The sequence below is a fragment of the Lepidochelys olivacea genome (genome assembly GCF_965140295.1).
Source record: "Lepidochelys olivacea isolate rLepOli2 genome assembly, chromosome: 3".
Lineage (NCBI taxonomy): Eukaryota > Metazoa > Chordata > Testudines > Cheloniidae > Lepidochelys > Lepidochelys olivacea.
In genome coordinates, this window is record NC_140413.1 from 60,217,662 (window position 1) to 60,234,522 (window position 16,861).

Sequence of the window (16,861 nt, forward strand, 5' to 3'; positions counted from 1 at the left end):
TTAAGCTAGGTTCTTAAATCGTATTTTGTACCTAACTGCCTTTCTGCAGTTTCTAAAAATAGATGTGCAGTTTGATTATTGCTGTTACGGTGTATGTAATTGCACAAGCTTGGCTCTTTTGATGACGGCTGTGATGGTTCCTGCAGTTCATAAGTGGGTCTGCAATCAGCAGTCTGCAATTCAGATGCAAAAATTCACTGTACATCTCCTCCTGTTTCAAAGGCAGCATTTGCTTTGTGTCTCAAACTTTTACAGTTCCTGTGGTTCTCATAATTTGAGACCTGATATGATTAACGTCACCTGCTGATTGTTGCTCCCAAAATCTATACTAAAGTTGGTGGTCACAGAGCATCTAGTTTAAAATTACTTTTTAGCTGCTTCTCTACACCATTTTCACACGCTTCCATTTTGAGAATAAATTGTAGGAGAAGAGGAAAATCCACAGGTTCTCCTATGAAACCCATAAACTTTCTTTCTATTTGGACTGCTTAAGCATACCAGACAAATGATAATGGTCTTATAGGAGCAGGGAATTGCATAGTGCCAAGTCACTAGACATGCAAATGTAACTTTTTTTTTTTCTAGATCCGGATTTAAAAAAAATATTTAAATTTTGAAGAGTAGTTATGAAAGGATTTCAGCCAGTGGGTGGTTTTCAAACTGTTCACTTATTATTTACTATTCACAGTGTGCGGTTGGCACGTAAGCAACATAATGTTGTCCCTTTTTGACCCGTATCGCTAGTCAAAGTTTGGGTACTGTAAATTGTTGTAGTTGGGAATAGAAATTGATGGAGTGTGGTGCTTTCTGTGATGCAATCATGTTTATTTACAAGCAACGTACAAAGTTCTACTTCTCTGAATGCAGGGAGGAAACAAAGGCAAAAGGAAGTGTTTCAGAGTAGCAGCCGTGTTAGTCTGTATTCGCAAAAAGAAAAGGAGGACTTGTGGCACCTTAGAGACTAACCAATTTATTAGAGCATAAGCTTTCGTGAGCTACAGCTCACTTCCTCAGATGCATATCGTGGAAACTGCAGCAGGCTTTATATATACACAGAGAATATGAAACAATACCTATTCCCACCCCACTGTCCTGCTGGTAATAGCTTATCTAAAGTGATTTCCAGCACAAATCCAGGTTTTCTCACCCTCCACCCCCCCACACAAATTCACTCTCCTGCTGGTGATAGCCCATCCAAAGTGACAACTCTTTACACAATGTGCATGACAATCAAGCTGGGCTATTTCCTGCATAAATCCAGGTTCTCACATCCCCCCACCCCCATACACACACAAACTCACTCTCCTGCTGGTAATAGCTCATCCAAACTGACCACTCTTCAAGTTAAAATCCAAGTTAAACCAGAACATCTGGGGGGGGGGGGGGTAGGAAAAAACAAGAGGAAACAGGCTACCTTGCATAATGACTTAGCCACTCCAAGTCTCTATTTAAGCCTAAATTAATAGTATCCAATTTGCAAATGAATTCCAATTCAGCAGTTTCTCGCTGGAGTCTGGATTTGAAGTTTTTTTGTTTTAAGATAGCGACCTTCATGTCTGTGATCGCATGACCAGAGAGATTGAAGTGTTCTCCGACTGGTTTATGAATGTTACAATTCTTGACATCTGATTTGTGTCCATTTATTCTTTTACGTAGAGACTGTCCAGTTTGACCAATGTACATGGCAGAGGGGCATTGCTGGCACATGATGGCATATATCACATTGGTGGATGTGCAGGTGAACGAGCCTCTGATAGTGTGGCTGATGTTATTAGGCCCTGTGATGGTGTCCCCTGAATAGATATGTGGGCACAGTTGGCAACGGGCTTTGTTGCCGGCCAAACTCGCCCCCCTGCGTGCCCCCCCCCCTCATTTTAGGCTTCTCTCAGTTTGACACTGTGCTTAGACTTCTGCTTGGATTTTTTCAGGTAGTCTCTGGTGCGCTCTAGTTCTGTGTTCTAGACACAGACCCCTTATCCAAAACAATACTCAGAAAAAGCCCTCTGCCGACACACTCCAAACTCCTGGGTGGGGTCATATAACCCTCTAGTTTTAGGTGAAGGCTTGTGATAGATTATTTTTTACACTTAGGTTAATTGAAAGGTGTATTCACACAAATAAATGTAAATGAGATTTAATTCACCCACAATGAGGTTGCACCCAGCTCCTAACTATTATTTCTATCCCTGACTAGAAGAGTGACACCTTATAAAACAGGAGACTAAGGGAAAATGTACTTAGAAATTATTAATCCAAATACATGCATTCAAATATTTATCAGTATTTTTAGAAATCACCTGGTGGTCATCCATATACTTATTTGTGGGATATTATCCACTATTAACAGCATGCCTGATTTGTTGTGCTCATGGAAATATTCATGAGTCACTTAGGATTGGGGTCTGCAGTAAAATTATTCGTGAAGTAAAGCTATCTTAAATGTGCTGGTTACATAAAGTCTAACTGGTTTAGTAAACAAAGGAAGTATTAAATGTAGTTAGTGAACTTACTCACCTATATATACTTTTGGTCACTGTGGTCTGGGTTTTTAAATGTAGTGGGATTTTAAAGTACCACACTCCCATTTGAAAACAGGAGTTAGGCAGGTTGGGTAATCCTACCAGACATAGTTGTGATGCTTCCCAGGGGTACCCAGAGTTTTGAGGCACCTAACTACCACCTGCCCTTAGTGTGAGGAAGTCTTATCTGTGCCTGCTGCAGGACAGTCTCCAAACATTACTGGCCATGGCCACCACAAGCACTCCCCCTAGGTCTCTGTCATTCTACAGGTTAGCGACTGGCACAGTCCAAACCCTCAAGCCCTCTGAGCATCTCCTTGGAGTATCGCACCCCTGGTCCACTAGGAACTTGTGGTATTCACAGATTCGCTGCTTCCAAAGAAACCATTCACCCCAGCTTCCTGCTTCCATATCAGACAACTGGTCCACTTAAACATATTCAATTGTTGTGTATTATTGTGAAATAAAATATTTAACAAAGCATAGAGACTGATGTAGTAGAAAATATTGGAAACATTGACAAACTGATAAAATGCATGCTAGAGCCTACATTTAATTAACAGGATACTCTCATGTCAAGTATTGTTCACTCAAAATCCTTGCATCGCTTTCCAGGTAGTAAATTGGAGAATTAAACTGTGTTGAGTATCAGGTGAGATCATGGAAGACTGCATTCCCTCTACCCAAAATATTAAAACTTAAGAAATAAAAAGTTAAAGGGAGAGACTTATTCTTTTCCTCCACCATGTTGTCTCCAACGTTGAAGTTGAAAAACTTCGTGCTCCATTGGGCTTTCACTTCTGTCTCCAACAAGTACCCAAAAAGGAATCCATTCCCCAACTGATAACTCAGTGTTAAGGCAGAACCTGCCAAATGCATGAAATATGTGACAATCAGATGCATTGATCTTTGGATATAATTGATATAAAAGCATATGAGGTTACTGTAAAAGTTTTATTTTAGAGTGAAAATTTGAAGTGTTGGGCATCCATCTAGAGATGGATGTTGAAAGTCTTAATGGAGCATTGGAGAATATGCTATCAACAGTTGTAGGCAATTTGAAGGTAGAAGGTCTTTCCCCTTAGTTCTTATTTCCCTACTTCTAATATTTTTGGGTGAATGGGGTGTGTCCTGCTGCAACCTTAAATGGCACTAAATGTAGTTTTTGTTAAATATATATTCTCAGCAGCATTGCCGTTTCCCATTGGTTATTAAGTCCTTTTTGTAATCTTGAATCTTTAAATGAGTTCTCAAATCGGTTCCGTTAGTAGTTTGTTCAGATTATTATAGACTGGGCACTAGGATGGTACTGCTCTTCTCTCCCCTCCCCACTCCACCCTTTAAATATGATGTAGAGTTGTGGTGTTGGGTTTTTTTAAACTCCTCCAGATTTCAATCCACTCCATGTCAGTCTTCACAGTGGGGAATTCCCGGATTGCATGGCAACTGGGTGCAGACCGGTCTTTGCTTTCAGCTTGGGTTTAAGACTGCTCCTCAGGAAGAACTCTCCAGAATTCTGTCTCCAAGTGGCACATGTGACAGACTTCATGTTTCCCTTGGTAGCAGAATTTTCCCAGGATTTTTAACTGAAGGTCTGTTTCTTCATTGGCTTTAAGGTTTTTCCTCAAAATTGCTAAACTAGAAAGTATTGTGGCTTTCTGAAGAGGGTTTGAGGGACAGCCACTCCCTCAGAAATGACAAGCTGCAGGAAGTTGTCTCCCCACTAACGTGGGCAAGGTCCATGCCAAGAGTTGAGCAGACTGCTGTGAAACCTGGCTCCCAACTGATGTGTGGACAAGGTGCAAGCTGCATGGAATCTCCCTTCACCGAGACTAGTCTAGAATCAGTGTCATAGAACTGGAGAGAAGTTACGTGGTTTTTTTGTTTTGTTTTTCTTTTCCTCCAACATCCATAACTCCCCCGTAGACATGGAAATCCCTATTTTCATGGCTTCCAGAGCAAGCAGGAACAGTTCATGGAAGCCTTCTGAATCTTGGGGGAAGGCAAGGTCCCCTGCCTCCCTCACCGGTAGCAACCTGGAGGAAGAAATACATGCTCACTGCCAGCACATGGGTAAGGCCTGTGACGGGATGGTTGAGAAGGCTTCAATCTGCCCTTCCTGCAGGCTGTTTTAACTCAAAGTCCTCTGTTCCTGCAAACTTTGATACCAAGCAGTCATTTATCTCCAGTGGCTCTGGCTTACTCCTTGTTCTATGTGGTGAGCCTCTGCTTAGCCCAGATAAAGTAGCAGGGATTGAATTGATTCAGATCCCTTTCCTTGAGAGAGACCTATTTCTTCTCTACTTCTAGTCTCCTTGTGTTCCATAGGACGTCATAAAGTGGCTATGATTTTCCTTAGGGAGACATGCAGGATACATGTCTGTTGACTGTCCTTTTAATCTCCCTGGTAATGCTCTTTCCACCTCACAGGGCCACCCCCATACTCTCATGTTGGTGAATGATATTGTTCGCAATCAGCTCTTAAAAGGCAGCATAAAATCTTAAAACTCATGAGTCTCCCCTCTAGATTCTTGAAAATGAATAAGTGCCTAAAGCTGGGGCTTTGATAGAGATAACTTATTCTGCTCTAAGGTTCTCAGAGTAAGAGACTTCAGCCAGTAATGTCAAGGCTGAGGTTGCTGTATCCAAGTTTAGTCTGAGTGATTATTTTATTCTCCTGTCTGTGTTTGGCTGGAGTTCTCCCTCAGTTGGTATAAATGTGGTGTTTACTAAGGAGACTGCAACAGGCTTAATCTTACACAGATTAGTGAAGAGCTTTTAGGTCTTAAGTACAAGTACTTCCTGATGGGGAATTCCCACTCCACCTTAAACCCTCATAAACAGTTGAGGAAGAATTATACACCTCTTCAGCTCTGCAAGGTTTTTGTTTTATTTGTTGTTTTTGTGCTCATCTGGGAAGCCATGTTGAGCGCACATGCATTCACATATATAGCCAAACAAAATCAAAACAAAATAACCTAGTTTAAAGTAGACTCTGTAGTTTTTATTTTTTTTTTCAGGACTGGTATTTCACCTGACTATGATTTGCTGTGCATTCAAAACTTCCAAAGACATGTCCTGAAAAGGTCCAGTCAAAGAAAGTTGAAATTGTAGGCTAACAGCTCATATCCTTCCAAATATGTTGGTGATCTCTTTGAGCACGGAGACAAAATAGTTACAAAGGCTTTAGCCAAAAGAATAAGACCTCATCAACACCTAAAATTTAGGTCAACCTAGCTGAGTTGCAGGGGGGTGTGAAACTCACCCCTGAAAGACACTTTAGATGGCATAAGCCCTGGTATAGACACCACTACGTTGACCTAGCCACCGCCTCTTGGGGGGTGGATTTAGTACAGGGATAGAAAAACCCATTTTGTTGCTGTAGCAAGTATCTACATTGGAGGTGTAGCTGCAGTTGTGCCACTGTAACACTTGTGGTTGTAGACCTAGCCTAAGTCACTCCCTCATTTCAATGAGGACCTGGTGAGAGAATCTTCAAACTCCTTTGTCTTAGCAGGCGTTCTTGTTGAAGCTGCTGTTTCTCCAGGCTCCACTGTAGAGATTACATATGAGGAAGGGGGCTATTGCTGTCTTTCCTGAGAACTAGAGGACCACGACTAGGATTTTCTAGAGGAAAACTATCCAACTCCAAAAGCATCTCTTGAGTTGTAAGTTTCTGAAGTCTGAGAAGATCCCCTGTCCCCTTCCCACATATGATACTTCATGATGGGCCCTCATCTGGGTGTGAACTACCTCAGAAAATGAGTGCTTGAGATTCAGGAAAGGCTCCACAGTAGAACTCACTTGTTGTCCCTGGGGATTAAGCATGGAAACAAATCTGGCACAATATACCATTTACCTTCTTGAGTCTCAACCTATGCTTGATGTAAATTAGCTTCTGTTAGACTCCAGCACTTTGCTGAATCTGGCATTTGCCACCTCTGACTGAAGTGGGGCTGCTAATGCTTAAGATTAGGGATGTTCTTAAATACTCTGAATTGGGACCCCTGTTCTCCTTTCAAAGGAGAGGCAATCTGGACTTTTCCTGTCAATTCTGGGAGATACTGCAAAACATTCTTGCATGATAGAAATTCTTCCCAGGGGAATGACTTAACGATGTAGTTCTAACATCCTTACGTCGGTAGGTACTAATCTGGTCCTTCCAAAATTGTCTTTATATTCTTTCCACTAACATCTTTTTCAGACTTTATTTTTCTTTCTATAATCACAGCTCTATTAATTGGCTAAGATATATTTACACACAATTAAAATTGTATGAATACTTATAAAAAATTATGACCGCTTTGGTGTACGTTTGTGTATAATCGAGTGCTCATTTAAAAGATAATGCAATAAAAACATACATTTAAAAACTAACTAAAATTGTTGCTCCCCTAATTTCAGTATCAATTTTTTCAAAACTAAATATTGTCTAGTTAAAAGCTTGCTTCTAAAGTTGTCAATTTTTAAAAGAATTAGTTTGCATTGTAGCCATTTTCTATTAAACATTTTTAAAGCCAAATTTATTGGCACACGTCCAGAGTTCTTAAAATGCTGTGTACTGTAGCTACGATCTTAAAGCTACAGTATAGATACTGAAATTTAATTATTCTCACACAAATTACGTGACAAAATCCCAGCTAAAGTATTGAAACACTTTGATTCTACACTCAACAAAGCTTTGCTAGACCTATTTACTTTCTGCCGGGAAAATGAGATGATTTTATCCCAGGATTTCAAAGATGCCAAAATCATTACAATCTACAAGTGCAAAGGGGACAGACATGACTGGCAATTATCATGGCATTTCGCTCCTTTCTATTGCTGGTAAGACCCTTGGTGAGTTGTTGCTGAAAAGGCTTCAGGTTATTGCAGATGATGTATTTCCTGAATCCCAGTATCGTTTTCATTCATCACGTAGCACTGCTGAAATATTTACCTTCTGCCAGTTACAGGAGAAAGCTGCTGAACAACAAATGCCCCTCTAGTTGCCTTTGTTGACCATAGTAAGGCGTTTGACTCTGTCAGATGCTCTGCTCTTTGGTGCCGTCTTGCAAAGTTTGGCTGCCCAGACAAACTAATCAGCCTTATCCGCTGCTTCCATGACAACATGCAGGCCCATGTGCCAGTTGGTACCAACTCACCCGTCCCTTTCCTGTACCCATGGGGTTAAACAGGGCTGTATGCTTGCCCCTACATTATTTACTTGGTTTTTGTCTGGAGTGCTAGAAGTTACCACATGTACTACCACTGCAGGTGTCGCTCTAACAACACTATTTGATGGTAGACTTCTAAACCTCTGCCGATTCAAGGCCAAAAGCAAATCCCAGCAAAGTGAAGTAAAGGACCTATTGTATGCCGACAACTCAACATTTGTTGCCCTTTCTGAGAATGATCTGCAACATTTTGCTGGATTTCTTTGCCCATGCTTTATCTATGTATTGGCCTCTGTACTAATGTGAAGAAAAGAAGTCCCTGTACCAACCATCTTCAGACCACTTCCATCACCGCCAGAAATAGAATTGAACAGCTGCCAATTAAACAATATCAAGTCCTTCAGCTGCCTAGGTAGCACAGTTACTGGTGACCTCAAAATAGAAAAAGAACTTTCAGTATGGTTAGTCAGCTGCCTTTGCTTTCGGCTGTCTACAAAAAGGCTATGGACAAGATGGGGAGGAGGGGGCAAAGTGTCCATAAAATGCGAAGTTTACAGAGCTGTTGTGCTTCCTTGTCTTCTATAGTCATTAGAGACCTGTGCCCTTTATCATCTTATTCAAAAACTTAACTCTCTGCAACAATGCCACCTATGCAGCAAGATGGAAATCGCATCTGACAAAATCACCAACAGTGAAGTACTACAGCTGGCAGCTATGCTAAGCATGGAAGTGATGCTAGCACGGAGGCAAATGATCTGGACTGGCCATGTTATATGTATGGATAACAATCGACTGCCTGAGGGGTTCTGTATAGCGAATTTGACAATGGGACGGCCAGCTTTCCTACTGCCTAACTCCACTACAAGGATTGCCTCAAGCAGCTCGTACAATCTGCTGGGCTGGACTTAATGAAGTGGGAGGATATGGACCATGACAGGCGAGGTTGGCACTCCATTACGGAGGAAGCAAAATGAGCATGTTGTCATGCCACCCTTGCCCAACAGTCGGGGGTGAACATTAGACACCAACTTGCCCTGGCACGTCTCCTAAGCCCTACATGTGGAAACTGATTTCCAGTCATAGTCCTACTTGAATACGAATAACAGTCATTGCATTACAGTCTCTGTGGGGCATTGATGCTACTTTCTTGGGGGCATCACTGAGAGGGTTGTGATGGGAAAACTGATTCACCTATTCAGTTGAATGCCCCTCCAGCCTGCAGTTTGCTCTTGCATGCCAATCAGAGAGCATTTAGTTCAACCTGCTTTTTATATCCGTGTTGTCTTTATGTGAAATTGCCTTGCTTGCTATCATGGCATTCGTGCTTGGTCAGTAGAATATTTGGGTGAAAAATGTCCAGAGGTGACGACTCTTCTGAAACGCTGAGATTGTGCTCCCCTTATAATGAGAGGGTCTAAAAATGTAGGTTCATTTCAGAATGCAATAGGTTTCTACCTATACTATAGAAAGCTTGGTTTTGCAGTATACACTTAAATTATATCCTGGCTCTAGTTCCTCAGAGTTAAGGCTTCATTCTCATTAGAGGTTATCAGCTACTAGGCCTAGCTAGGACTGTATACAGTTTGACCATTTGCATCTAGAAGGTTTTACCTACCAGATTATTTAAATAAAGCAATGGTTGATTTGAAAAGTTTAACTGGAAAAATAAATGGAGTGTATTTGTGCATGGTTGAGGTTTAGACTGATTAAGAGTGAAAATGCAGAGAGACTGGTATACAATGTGTATACAGGGAAGAAACTTTGAAAGTGTGAATGTTGTCAACCAAATGGCTGATTAGTCTAGTTAATGGTATGCAGTTTTTTTTTCCTCCTCAGTTAGCAATCTTTTAATAATAATGTGTGGTGTCAGATGTGTGCAGCTACTTACAGAAGCACAATGCTTTTTCACTTTGAATCTCCTGTTCCAGTATTAATCAACATGCTGAAAGATGTTACTATATAGCTGTGCACATTTTAAAAATAAGTCTGTGCTTCAGTCACTAACCTTATTTTGTCAAATGGTACTTGAATGATTATATCAACTAAATATCTGGGATTGAGTTATTTTACCCTTCTAGTTTTGAATTGATTAGTGACCTGGCTTGAAATCAAAACTTATCTTAACTTGTTCTCATTTCAGCTTTGAATAGATCACAGTCCAAGAGAGATGGAGGTTATAAAAATAATTGGAGCTTTGATCACGCAGAAGAAAGTGAAGGAGATGCAGAGAAAGAGTAAGGATATTTTTTCTAGGTTATTGAACATAAGTGCTTAATTATAGAAACCTAATTTTTTGTAAATAATTAATAAACTGTAGTATATAATTGTGTGTAGAAAATTAGATCCTTAACTTTCTCTTCAGTAATTTAATACTAATTTAAGAAAAATCTATTTTGCAAGAACTTGCCATTGTTAATTATTCTCAGACAAAAACATGCATTCAAATGGAGTTAAGATATAAAGCAGTAATTTAGGTAAAACAGTTGGCAGAGATGTTGTAATTATCCCCAAAACAAACCATACAAATTCAGGAAATTCAGAGTTAAAGGTTAAATTTAAATGAAATCCAAACATGTTAAGGGAAAGGCATATACGGCTAGGATACCCAAACAATCCAACTCTGCCCTACAGTGCCTTTCTGCAATAACCATATCAGTATGATTAAAGCATTTTAGTGTTTATAGTCTCAGGTTAGATTAAACTGGTTTAAAAAAACCAAAAACTGGATTCTCACCTCAATCCCATGTTGTTAATCACATGTTCTTTGTTCCCTAATTGTGCACTTCCATACCTTGCATGTTTGGTTTGTAATACATTTTGTTTTTTTTTAAAAAATAATTATCCCATCTTTCTCACATATTTTATCCTAAATTACTGATATGTTTTCTCAAACTTAATGTAGCTTTCTGTCTGGGAAATTTTTTGGTTTCCAAAAATTAGTACAAAGTTCACACGTAAACAGTAAATGAGAAATCAGAGAGAATGATCTCATGATATTTCTAATTATTTGAAGATACATAGTATGACTTTTAAATTGCGGTTGAGTGTATCTGGTGGATAGCATAGCTTTTTAAAAAGAAATATTTAGGACTAATGGTCCTTTCTTGGAATTTTAAAAATTAAAATCTTCTGCTCTAGAGAAACTCATGAAGATCACCCTCTTTCAAACTGGGCACTCTTCCTATTGCTCCCAAAGGGAGTGAAGCGAAGCTGCCCTCAGCAAGCTGATAATCCTTATGCTATATGGGGGGAGGAACACTCTGAGGAGTGGTAATTGGAGGAAGTGGCCATTTTTGGAAAGGCAACCTTTCTCAGTCCCATTGAGGCCGAAAGGAGATGACAGTCATTTTGGAGAAGGGTAATTTTCATGGAACCTTTTGATGGAGATTGTGCTAGTCTTGCTGAAGAATAATAAGCTTTCATTAATTAAACCGCAAAATGTGATCTTCAATAAATATGATAATCCATCCTTTTTTTCTCCCGAATGTACCCAATATACAAAACTTCAGTGAGTTTTAACTGTGTGGATAAGCTGTGTTTTTATTTATTAAGATCATTCAGTGGGGTCTAAAAAGTTGACAGTAGCTTGCTAAATTTCTTAAAGGACTCCTTCTTTGAATTTGAGAATTTGGAAGCAAATTTGTTAGTTTTTAGTTAATTTTTTTAAAATGCTGTAATTTTGCAGATGCTATTGTATTTTTATGCCTAGCAAGCAAAGAGGTTGAATTCTTGTTTTAAGTGCCAAATTTAACTATATAGAGCCACAAATGAGCCTCCATAATATCCTCAGCAGGTGTTACATCTCTGCATAGACTGTGACAAAGCTCTGTCCTTGCCTCCGTGGGTCCCACGTTTCCTGGCGGATTTTGCTAGCCTCAGAGGCTCACTGTGACCCTCCACGTAACCCTTCTTTCTCTAGAGACAAGGGTCACAGTCTACTGAGCCATTTTCATCATAAGCCAGCGAGGGAGGTGAGGTGAAGTTATCCTTCCTTGCAGTCTCTGCTGTCTCCCAGTCTCAATGATTAATCGGGGGGCAAAGGTGGGGGGGGGAGCCTGGGCCCACCCTCTACTCCAGCCTGGGACCCTAATAGTATCAGCTATGGTAGCTGACCTTTTAGAAACATGACATGTACAATTCCCTGGGCTACTTCCCCCACAGCAGCCCTCACTTCCTCAAGCTCCACTTCACCCTTACCTCAGGGCCTCCTTCCTTGTGCCTGATATGGTATGTACTACTCAGCCTCTCCAACAGCACAACTTCCTTCAACAGCTCCTGACATGCACCCCCACCTGACTGACTGGGAGGCTTTTAACTAGTTTCAACCAGCCCCTGATTGGCTTCAGGTGTCCCAATCAACCTAGCTTTCTCCCTTCCTTCTGGAAAGTTCTTAATTGGCCCCAGGTGTCTTAACTGACCTGGAGCAGCTTCCATTTCACTTAACCTGGTACCAGGGATTTGTTTAGCCTGGAGCTAATATATCTATCTCCCACTACTTTTCTATAGCCATCTGGCCTTGCCCCATCACAAGACTCAGGAGCAATAGTTATTTTCCATCAACCCCAGCGTATGGAGTAAGGTAGTGGAGCAGGCAGACATATTGTTGCCATCTTTGGTTGCAATAGCAGACTGCTTAGAGATCTGTCAAAAGCATCAAAAGATTACATTTCTTTTTTGAAACAAAGCCACAGACACACAATCCAGTTAATTGTACTGTTGCGTTTTAAAACGCAAAAAATATTCCAAAATGCTTAAGAGTTGAACAGTTAGAAGTTGAAAATTTTAAAAGTGAAGAAAGCAGAGGAAGAGAAATGAGAAGCATTTGTGAAGCAAAGGGGGGAAAGATATATTTTCAAATGAGATCTGAAAATAGATGTAGAGTCTCTTGGATTGAGAGACCCAAGAATACTGTTCCAGTAGTGTGAGCGAAGGCTTTTATATCAACAGTGGCAAAATTCTGTTAAAGGACAAAGCAGGCAGAAGAAGCTATGAGGAAAGCAAATACAAGAAAACAACCTCCTCCTCCTTCTTCCTCTCCCCTGCCCATGGTATGCATGCTTAACACACATAGTATGTTAAGTTATTAGAAATAGTATGTTCATCGAATGGCAAGCACTGAGATCCCCTTGTTGAAATGGAGGTTTATCAGAAATTTGGAAAAGCCCTCAATAAAAGGTCGTGCTTACAAAATAGTGCATTCTTAATTAATTTCCTTACTGTGCTATTTAACACTTTTTTTAATTGCCAGTTTTAATAGTTTAATTTTAGTGTGAAGTATTGTTTGGTGGTGGTTTTTTAAATTTTTTTTGTATGCTGGCAGTTTTAGTTTTGCTTTTTACTCCTCTTGGAAAATGAAGACAATACATCAGGAGATGTGGGTTTTTTTTTTTCTTTCAATAATTTCCTAGTAGCCTCTTGCTGCCTTCAAAAGATGACTTCTCAGCATAGAATGAGACTTGTATTTAGTGGTAGTCCCATTAAAATCTCTGACGAGTCAATGGGTAGCACATGTTTTCATAGTGAAGCTGTTCTCTAATTTTAAACCAGTGTTTCTGAATGGTTGTACAATCCCACAAAATAGGTCCAACAGACAGCAGTATAAGTATTGTATGTGTAGTCTTATATTTTCACGTACAATACTTACACTGCTGTTGGCTGGATATCTCACACCTTTGGAGATTTTTTGTTTATGAATTTTTACAGGTTTGATACCACTGATTCATAACTACCTAGTTTTCTTCTCTTTTCTATAACATATAGAAGCTGTTGAGTATTCCTCTTCCTTTTTTTGTATATAATCTACTTTTATAAAGGAGTAGCTCTATACAGGGTCCACTGTGTTTAAAAATTCTTTGATAGAAACCATCTTTCTATTTCTGCTTTCCCCATAGTTAGGAGTTTGTTTTATGTGCATCTTACATATGTAGCTGCTGATAGAACCCCAAGCTACATAGAACATAATTCTTCAAATGTAGATACAAAAGTAGTTGAAGGTTGTTAAGCTTGTTTTTAATTTCTGTATTTATTTTTTTGTGTGAAGAAAAATAAAAAAATACTAAGAATCTTTGACCCACTTTCTTCCTCCATCCCATATTTTAACCTCCCTAATCTTGAGCTCAGAATTTGCATTTTGTTCTCTAGTACTTTTTCTTCTTGTTGCGCATATATATATGTGATTTCATTGATCTGGAAAATAAGTGGTGATAGCATCGTTTGCCTTGTGTCCTTGGTAGAGAGAAACGGTATTAGAACTGTATCCATTTACAGTATATCAGTTGTTGCCTGGGGATGGAAATGTGATGGTTTCTATCCATTGAATAAACTGCAGGTCTGTGTCCAGGGCATTGACTGTTGGTTTTTAATGTCACCTTACCCTATCAAATGCCTTTTCCTCCACACTAATAAGAGAAGTTGAGAGGGGGGTTCTTGAACAGGGTTGAGTATAACATTCTTTAACCACTATATATAAATCGATCTTAGTTTCTCTTGTAGCCGGGCAATATTTTGATGTTGATCAGGCATGCCTTGACCACATTCTTTATGTGTTAGTTTAATAAAGAAATGTAATGAGCATGTGCTAAGGTCCTTTCCAGATTTAGAAATAAGTTACTGCAAACTCTTGAAAAGAAGCTGGTATCTATGCCCCTTTTAATAGCATATTAAACACGTCTGTGAGAGGCCTACCAATCTGTCTTTACATATTTATAATTTATCAGCCCAAGGTTCTGCTGATTTTCATACTTTTTATGGTGAAGACTGGTTCCTCTCTGCTCAAATATCTCCAAAAAAAAAAAAAAAAAATTGAAATCAGAGGGTTTCCTTTTTTCATATAACTTACTACTTTTTCTAATATCTATTTTATTATTCTCTAAAGATCTTTTATAAGAGGTTTTAAAGCCCCCTCTGTAAATTTTGGGATAGATAATTATTTGCTTCCCTCTATTCCAGACTGGATGGATAATATAGTCAGATGGCATTCCTTTTAGTTTTCTAATCAATAGATTATTCTTTTTATTCGCTTCCTCACACTATAATTTATTTCATATACCTGATGGTTCTTTGTGTATTACCTGTTAGTAAAATGTTTAGCATTCCCCTTAAATTGGTTGAAAATCTTGTTCAAAGCAGTCACTTTATGACAAATTCTGGTTTTTAATGTTCAGAATTTTGTGATGAATTAGTAATGTCACTTTTTTCAACCAAAGATTGATTATTTATAGAGCTATCATCAATGTTTCACTTGAATTCTAGAGAGGGCATCTTTATATGGTGTTTATCAACATATTTGAAATATCTTATGAAATGATTCTTCTCTGGATCTATTAATAGTCAATAATAACCTCTTAGTTTTCTGCAAAATGATTTCCAGCAAGATTAAAATTCAGTTTGGTTGAAGAGCGATCTGGACACATAATATTATGTATGACAGCTTGCAGTTTTTAGGAGGATAGGCTTAATGCTAATCATTAACACTATCTTTGTGTAAAGTTTCTGGATGATGGTAAAATTGAGCACTTTTTTATTTGGATTATGGCTTTTCAACTTTTTCTCTAAATCTCATTGTTTATAAACAAATTATGAGGATAATGGAATTTGTATTTCTCTTCAGTCTCTAGGATTTAATACACAATTAAGATCTCTTCTTTGCAAGAAGTCTAGTATTCTAAACTATTTTGTTTAAAAAAAAATTGTTTGGTAATGGATATAATTTGAGTTTATTTGTGTTTCTTCAATTTTTAAGTAGCTACTGAATATTAGCCCTACCAAGAAAATATCCTAATTTGGTTTAATTAGTAGAAATTTAATTTCTTTTGAAAAGAGAATACCTACTTCGTTTCAAAAATGTTGGTGGAGTTAAAAAGCCCCACAACAACCATATTCCTCTGACGTTCTGTGTGTCTCTCCTTTTTAAAAAAAAAAAAAAAAAGGAAAAAAAAATCCTGTATGCAGGTAGTGTGATGCAGTCAATAAAAATAGAAAAAAAACTGTATCTTTTAATTACATTATATAGGCATTTAGTATTTATGGAGCATGTAAACCTCTGGACGCTAATTTTTTTTTTTTTTTAACATTGCATTCTAATTTACTTAAGGCATATGTACTTTGTAATCTTTTGAACAGACTTAAAACAAATGTGTTCTTTAAGATCATCCAATCACAATACATTTTTCTGGTCCAAGTCATTACTTTTATTCCTCAAAAATTATGAGCATCAGAAGATCTATTCCTATTCAGTTTAATTTATCCTTTTGAGACTTTTTGTTGATTCAGGGGTTTGTTCGTTATAGTCCTCCCTGTTTTTTGCTCTTACTCTTCTGCTGATGTGTTCTGTTGATACAGTAATATCTAGGGGCCGCCTTGTGATAGACGCTGTGCAAGCAGTAAGACAATTCCTATACTGAAGAGCTTGAAGTCTAAAAAGAAAAGATCAGCCAATGGTAGGAAGGGAAATGAGAGGCAAAATTACTTGTTTAGGGTTACACAGCCGACCAATGAGAGAGCTAGATATAAAAATCTGTCTTCTGAATCTCAGTCCAGTTGCGTGTTCACTAGACTATATTGCATTTATTTCTTCTATAGGTTTTGGTCTTTCAACAACCAAGGTCCAGTTTGTAGCCACTCTTGCACATTTTCATGAACTGTACTATCTCTCTCTTCTTATTAGAGATCTAGGGAAGTGCAACAGAACTCTTTTTTGAGGGAGTGAATTCCCATCCTTGAAAAGCAAATAAAAATGTAGTATGTGAAGGTTTTCCAATCCACAAAGATTCCATCGAAAATATTAAACCCCTTTCTTCCCTTGTTGTGACTGTGTAATTGAAAATTAGTTTTTCTTAACTTTTTTTTTTGCCATGATATCTCTAGAAAAGTTCTGATTCCATAATTGAAGCTAGAATACAATAACATTGATGACTAACCAGCTTGCTTTTAATATGGAGAAAAAGTTTGCACAATTCATACCCATACCAAACCTAACTATATGTACATTCTTGCTTCTAGAACTTTATTTGCATAGATAATGGAGTCCTCCTTTGTTCTTCATCCTACCTAGGAAGAATTGTAACTTGAAGGAAAACCTTCAGTGGCATATTTTGAAATTGTGCTGTAATCTCCCTAAGGTCTTTTTATCTAATTACAGAGATGCAGCAGAAAGGCCTGAGATAGGGTTACCATATGTCTGTATTT

The 16,861-nt window shown here is 38.6% G+C and overlaps 1 protein-coding gene across 4 annotated transcripts in view; it reads left to right on the forward strand.

Annotated features, from left to right (window-relative positions):
- The window catches only part of SENP6 (SUMO specific peptidase 6), a 166,265-nt gene that overhangs the window by 15,585 nt on the left and 133,819 nt on the right, over positions 1-16,861 (forward strand). For all 4 annotated transcript variants that reach the window (XM_084624521.1, XM_084624523.1, XM_084624524.1 and 1 more), the window contains exon 2: positions 9,816-9,909. In XM_084624521.1, coding sequence (XP_084480647.1) covers positions 9,816-9,909 — 94 coding nt within the window. The remainder of the gene's footprint in view (positions 1-9,815; positions 9,910-16,861) is intronic.